Raw genomic sequence first — 6,660 nt, 5'->3', positions numbered from 1 at the left:
TTTCCTGGCTCTCCCCCTTGGCCTGACCCTGTCCACTCCGCTGGGCCCAGGACAGCACTAGCTGTGACCTCTGGGTCGCCGGGACCAGAGGAGGCTGGGGTGGGAGGTGACTGCTGCCAGTCTGAGACCCCCACTGGCCCCCTCCTCTCTCCACCTGCCTCTGCACCCGGACAGTTCTTTGAGTTGGACGTGTACCACAGCGATGGGACGCCTCTCACTTCGGATCAGATCTTTGTGCAGCTGGAGAAGATCTGGAACTCGTCGCTGCAAACTAATAAAGAGCCCGTGGGCATCCTCACCTCCAACCACCGCAACTCCTGGGCCAAGGCGTACAGCACCCTCATCAAAGGTGTGGGGTTCGGGGGAAAGAGAAGGGGGCACAGCCTACCTCTGCCCACACCAAGTCCTCTTATCTCCAGTCGTCGTAACTCCTGGGCCAGGGCGTACGGCACCCTCATCGAAGGTGCCCCCGGGGTCAGGGGATACATCCCGACCTCTGTCCACACCAGGCCGTGGGCGGGATTCAGTTTCTCACTGAATCCTCTCGACTCAGGGCAGGTGTCCTTAGCCCCGTTTCACAGATGAGGAAACTGAAGCTCAGTGGGGTTAAGTTCATTTCCCTCTAATAGGTAGCAGCCCAACCCCTGCTGCCACAGCCCCTCCAAACCCCATATTAGTCAGGGGCATTGTCCCCGAGTCAGACCCCTGTGTGGGCTCCCTGACTGCCACGCTGGCTCCCCGTGAGACCCTGGCCTTCTGTGAGACCCTGGCCTCGTGTCTAAAGTGGACCAGGTGTTGGGGCCTGCATCACAGGCTGCTGTGGGGCTGCAGGGCCCTGTTAAGAGTGAAACACTCAGCGAATGTCCTGGAGGCCTCCCAGGCCGCCCCAGGCCTGACAACCGCATTTTGTGCCCCATCCCCTCCCGTGCCACCTGCAGACAAGGTGAACCGGGAGTCGGTGCGCTCCATCCAGAAGAGCATCTTCATCGTGTGCCTGGATGCACCCATGCCTCGGGTCTCGGAAGACGTGTACCGCAGCCAGGTGGCTGGCCAGATGCTGCATGGGGGTGGCAGCAAGCTCAACAGTGGCAACCGCTGGTTTGACAAGACACTGCAGGTAAGGACCTGGCAGGGCCTCGACTCCCAGCCCAGACAGATACCCATGCTAGGCACCCCGACAGCCTCGGGACTTCCTGCCTCTCACATGGGCGTCCCTGGACTCCCAGCCCGTAAATCAGGTGGAAGCCATCAGCTGGACGCCACTGTAATTACCGGGCAGTCAGCTCGTCATTACTGGGCCTGGCCCAGAAACTGTTGTCACCTCCAACACACCCCTTTAGCACATCAGAAAGAGCCTGGGATGCGAGGCCGGGCAGAGCGGCACAGCCTTGGCCGTGGCTTTCCCCCGCTGCACCTGTCAAGTGGGGTGGTCGGACTCCCTGGTAGAATAGCTGCGGGGGCTTAATGAGATATGTGGGCTCAATGGGGCAGGCCCAAGGGCTCCGATGAGTGTTAGCTCTTAACAACAGTAGTAAGTCAGCATGACTCCTGAGATGGCTTCAGAGAGGCTCTTCCTATGGGACCCAACCAGAGAGTGGCTCCAGGGACCTGGGGCTGACAGGTCCCTGTTCCCCTCCACAGTTCATCGTGGCAGAAGATGGCTCCTGTGGGCTCGTTTATGAGCACGCAGCAGCAGAGGGCCCCCCCATCATCACCCTCGTGGACCACGTCATTGAGTACACGTGAGTGTGCTTCTCTCACTCTCTACCCGTTTCCCAAGTTCCCAGTGACAAGTGACACAGGGGGAATGGCATTCTCCCTCGTGCCTGGGAATCTGTTTCTTCAAAGGAAGCCAGGAGAGGGCATAGGTTTTAGAGCCTAAGAGACCTTGGTTTGAATTCTGGCTCTGCCACTTCCCAGCTGCATGACCCTGGAGAAGTCCCGTCCCCTCTCCAGGCCTCCTCCATTTGGCCACTTGAAAGCTGGAGTGGAGGCAGTTTTAGAAGAGCAAACCCAAGAGTCTCCCTGGGCTGGCCCTCTCCAGCTTCAGGGACCCATCCTCCCCACCCCAGTCCCAGGGATGGACCCAGGCTCCCCCAGCACCGGCATGAGCCTGAGGCCCCCGTATCCATGCAGGAAGCTGCCCGAGCTCGTGCGGTCTCCCATGGTGCCCCTGCCCATGCCCAAGAAGCTGCGGTTCAACATCACCCCCGAGGTCAAGAGCGACATCGAGAAGGCCAAGCAGAACCTCAGCATGTGAGTGCCAGGCGCTGCGGCGGGCCTCAGGCCCGACAGGCTCCCGTTCCAGGTCTATCGTGGTCCGCGCTGGTTCTGAGACCGCCCCCCGTGGCGATGGCAGGGGCCACCCAGTGCCTGTGCTTCACCTGCCTCCTCCCCACCCCTCAGCATGATCCAGGACCTGGACATCAGTATCACGGTTTTCCACCACTTTGGGAAGGACTTCCCCAAGTCAGAGAAGATGAGCCCCGACGCCTTCATCCAGATGGCCCTACAGCTGGCCTACTACAGGTGTGCCCCGCCCTACCCATGAAGGGGGCAAAAGAGCTGGGGGGCAGAGGTGGGGATGACCTGCGAGGGGTGTGCTCACCCCCGTCTCCCACCCAGGATCTACGGGCACGCATGTGCCACGTATGAGAGCGCCTCCCTGCGCATGTTTCACCTGGGCCGTACCGACACCATCCGCTCGGCCTCCATGGACTCACTGACCTTTGTCAAATCCATGGACGACTCCAGTGTGGCGGTGAGAGGTTTGGGGCAAGGGTGGGTGAGCTGGGCTTGAGCTATCAACTTTCCCGTTCACTTTGCCAACACACACTGATTGAGCATCCACTGTATTCCAGCCCCATGGTGGACCTAGGAATATAACAGAAGATGGAGCCATGAATTTAGCTCTGAGCTTCCTGGCAGCCAAAGAGAAAAGGGAACTATTTACGTATTCACTCATCAGCAATGAGCTTCTTCCCTAGAAGTTCCACTTCCTCCTCTCAGGGAGCTCAGAATGTAGTGCTGGGCAGGGACTGGGCTACTGAGATGGGTGACAGGAACAGAGAAGGGACAATGCTTCAGCTCCCTCTTACCCTCACCCCCATAGGAGCACCAGAAGGTTGAGCTGCTGAGGAGGGCCGTGCAGGCCCACCGATCCTACACTGACCGGGTGAGTGAGCCCTTCCTGTCCCTGCTTGCTTGACCCTTGGCCTCTCCCACCTGTCTGTCCACCTGCCTATCTGTCCCTGCAGCAAATGGTCGCTTACCCTTAGCTTGAACCACCCCTCTCCTGAGCCTTGAGGTACCTGGAGCAAGGCTGAACATCCCCATTTTAAAGGTGGAGAAATTGAGGCTGGGCTCAGCCAGTGTTCCAGGTTCCAGGCTCACCTCTGGATCTTGTGTCATACTCTCCCCAGCTTCCTGGAGCCCAGGATGCTAGGGGTGTACACAGTTGGACAGACAGCAGGGTTCCTGCCATCTGACATCGCGGGCTGCGGTTGGCGGGGGGAGGCCTGGGTTCCCATTCCAGCTCTGTCTCTTGTGCCTGTGTGCAAGGCTCTGCCCATGTTACACAGACAGCTATTTAGATTTCACTGCCACCCTGCAAGAGAATGTCAGTGACTGCCCCATCTTATAGATGAAGACACTGAGGTTCCAAGATGTAAATGACCTGCCAAGGTCCCACCACCAGGATGGGCCCCGGCCACCCAGCTCTAGGCCTGTGCTTTTAAATCCTACAGTTGCCCTGCCTCCCCGGGCAGGTCTCTGGGCTTTAGTCTCCCCATGTGTGAAATGAGGGCTCTACTGCCCGGATGCTCTGGTCTTGCAGGTCCCAGGGGCCACTGAATGAAAGAGGTGTTGCTGCCACAGCCTTCTGGGGAGGGCAGTGGCACTCTGCGGGCCCACAGCCCCTGCCCCTGACCGCGCCCCCTTCTGCAGGCCATCCGCGGGGAGGCCTTTGACCGGCACCTGCTGGGCCTGAAGCTGCAGGCCATCGAGGACCTGGTGAGCATGCCTGACATCTTCATGGACACCTCCTACGCCATCGCCATGCACTTCAACCTCTCCACTAGCCAGGTGGGCCACTGCCCCGGAGCCGTCTGGGGACCCCTGCCCTCTGGGCCCCTGCCACTGCCCTAGTTGCCCTGGGGTGGGGTGGAACAGAACTTACTGGAGCCAGAGCTGAACAAAGGCTGCACTAACTCGAGCCAAGATCTAGAACACGGTCAGACCTTGGTGGCGGTGTGGCCCGTGCAGGCCATCACAGGCCGCTACCAAAGTAGCTGAGGAGCTCGGGTCAGGGGGCTTCACTGCAGCTCAGGCAAGCTGAGGAGGAGTCAGCCCCACCCCCGGGGTAGGATCGGCTTCATTTATTCACTGATCAGACGTGAAGGAACAATCTGATCTACGCCAGTCAGTGCCGGGCACTGGAACACAACATAGACTACCGTCCCTGCCCCCGGGGGCTCGTAATACAGGCTGGAAGCACAGGAACTGAGGCAATGACGGCCCTCTGGGAAGTGCTGGGGGCTCAGGCAAGTCCCAAGGAGAGAGCAGCTAAAAGCCCCCCAGGAATGTCAGGGGAGTCTCCATAGAGGGGTGATGCTAGAACTGTACCCCAAAGGACAAGAAGGAGTTACCTGTTGGATGGAGAAGAGGAGAAAACATCTCAGGCAGAGCATAGCGGGAACAGAGATGTGGAAAAGCAGGCTAGCACCACCCCAGGGCTGGAGGGGACCTGGCGGGGTAGGGACGAGAGCCTTCATCCTGTGCCGCCCCCAGGTCCCCTCCAAGATAGACTGCGTCATGTCCTTCGGGCCCGTGGTCCCGGACGGCTATGGCGTTTGCTATAACCCCATGGAGGCCCACATCAACTTCTCCGTGTCAGCCTACAACAGCTGTGCCGAGACCAACGCTGCCCGCCTGACGCACTACCTGGAGAAGGCGCTCCTGGACATGCGCGCTCTGCTGCAGAGCCACCCCCGGGCCAAACTCTGAGCCTCCCGAGCTCGGGCCTGCCAGCGCCACAGCCAAGCCACCTCCGGGTGGGCCACCCACCAGGGCTCCACTCTTTGCTCCCTCTCCCCTTGGGCCTCACGGATTAGACCGAGCCAGGAATGGCACCCCCTAGTGGGGCCGGCAGGCCTGAGCCAAGTGCCTTCCATGAGTCATCCCAGCACCTGCAGGGGCCACGTCCTGGGCTGTGTTCAGAGGCTGAGCAGGACGTAGGCCTAGGCACTCGGTGCATCACCCACATAGGCCTTCCTCTGGGGAAAGGAACCAGCTGAGCCCATCCCCCACCAGGGTGGGAGACCAGGAAGTCCTTTTCTTGATGGCTCAGCTCTGGCCAGTTCTTACCATTTGCACGGCCAGGCCAGGTCTGACCTGAGTCCCCGAGCTCCCAAGGACCTAAAGACAGGGCTGCCTGGAGCGGGGGCTCGAGTCCTCTCCAAGCTGAGAGGCCAGGGTACGGGGTGTGCTGGAAAAGGGAAGGGGACGCCCGGGGCCTCGCCCAGCCCGCCTTGGCCCGTGGGGCCATCTCCCGCTGGGCAGCCATGCTCTTTTGGAGAATGTGGCTCAAGAGCCCTGGCTCTCTCGCTTCTACTCGGCTTGATTCCTGAACCACATTTCTAATTGTACGATAACACGCAAGGTAATTAATAAAGGGGAAATTTGTTGTCGAAGAGGCGTTCCAACCGAGGAGGCAGGCAGGTGGGGGCGGGCGCCTGGCTGCCTTCCAGCTTTCCCTGCATCTGGGGGCCGGCGTCCAAGCAGCCAGTGGGCCTAAGAGGGGCCCTGAGGCTCAGGTCAGGGAGCCAAGGGCCAGCTCCAATCATGGGGCCCTGGGCCAGAGGGGCACCAGATCCAAGACTACATCCTCACACACAACTCCCACCTACCCGTGACCTGGGCCTCTCCAGTCCCATGGGCTGTGGGTGGGGACAACTCTCCCAAGGGGCTTTGGGGCCCTATAGGCTTGGGCCTGGTGGGCCTTGTGTGGCTGACACCCAGAGCCCACGGCCTCATCCTGCTGCCTCCCACTGAGCCCAACAGAAGTGGTGCTCCAGATCACATGGCCATCTGCTCAGAACCCGAAATCTGCCTGCCGCCAACGCCATGCACCTGGCACAGGCGGGGTGTCCTGCCAAAGTCAAGTGAGCTGTTGGTAGAGAGAGGGGTCTCTCCCTCCAAGAGGGACACTCGGGCCCCTAAGGCGGATGTGAAAACCCAGAGCAGCTGCCGTGGGGTGGGCCTGGGAGAGGCACCTCGTGGCCTGGCTGACCTGTGACAGGCACGTGACAATGGGTCCTGTGGTTTTCTCCCATTTTTCAGACGATGAAATTGAGGCTCAGAGAAGTTAAGGTCATCAGGCCACTAAATGGCAGAGCAGAGGTTCTCAGAGGTCACATTTTTGTCTCCTTCGGGCCAGGGTATGGAGCCCCTGTAGCCAAGCCCCCAGCCCCACGCCTCACCCACCCAGATGACCTAGGGCGGGGGTGGAGAAGGAGGGAGGCCATGAGTGGACACTGCCCCAGACTTGGGCCCATGGGCCGGTGAGGAGGGAAGACCATCACGGCTTGTGAGGCACCGGGAGGCGCTGGCTGGGCCGGGACATCGACCTGGTGGAACCGACCTGTATTGGGCCGGGGGACC

The 6,660-nt window shown here is 60.5% G+C and overlaps 1 protein-coding gene across 3 annotated transcripts in view; it reads left to right on the top strand.

The window, feature by feature from the left end:
• Nucleotides 1-5,690, top strand: part of CRAT (carnitine O-acetyltransferase) — a 14,019-nt gene extending 8,329 nt beyond the window's left edge. For 2 of the 3 annotated variants that reach the window (XM_006918046.3, XM_006918047.3), the window contains 7 exons: nt 1,642-1,742; nt 2,137-2,256; nt 2,407-2,529; nt 2,626-2,761; nt 3,113-3,175; nt 3,946-4,083; nt 4,789-5,690. In XM_006918046.3, coding sequence (XP_006918108.1) covers nt 1,642-1,742; nt 2,137-2,256; nt 2,407-2,529; nt 2,626-2,761; nt 3,113-3,175; nt 3,946-4,083; nt 4,789-5,004 — 897 coding nt within the window. In that variant the 3' untranslated portion in view covers nt 5,005-5,690. The remainder of the gene's footprint in view (nt 1-1,641; nt 1,743-2,136; nt 2,257-2,406; nt 2,530-2,625; nt 2,762-3,112; nt 3,176-3,945; nt 4,084-4,788) is intronic. The other variant, XM_015594328.2, reaches the window with a different exon arrangement.
• The last annotated feature ends 970 nt before the right edge of the window (nt 5,691-6,660 follow it).

This window comes from Pteropus alecto, unplaced genomic scaffold (assembly GCF_000325575.1).
Source record: "Pteropus alecto unplaced genomic scaffold, ASM32557v1 scaffold67, whole genome shotgun sequence".
NCBI classification, from domain to species: Eukaryota; Metazoa; Chordata; class Mammalia; order Chiroptera; family Pteropodidae; genus Pteropus; species Pteropus alecto.
The sequence above is the reverse complement of the archived record's forward strand: the minus strand, read 5'-3'. Positions and strand labels throughout refer to the sequence as shown.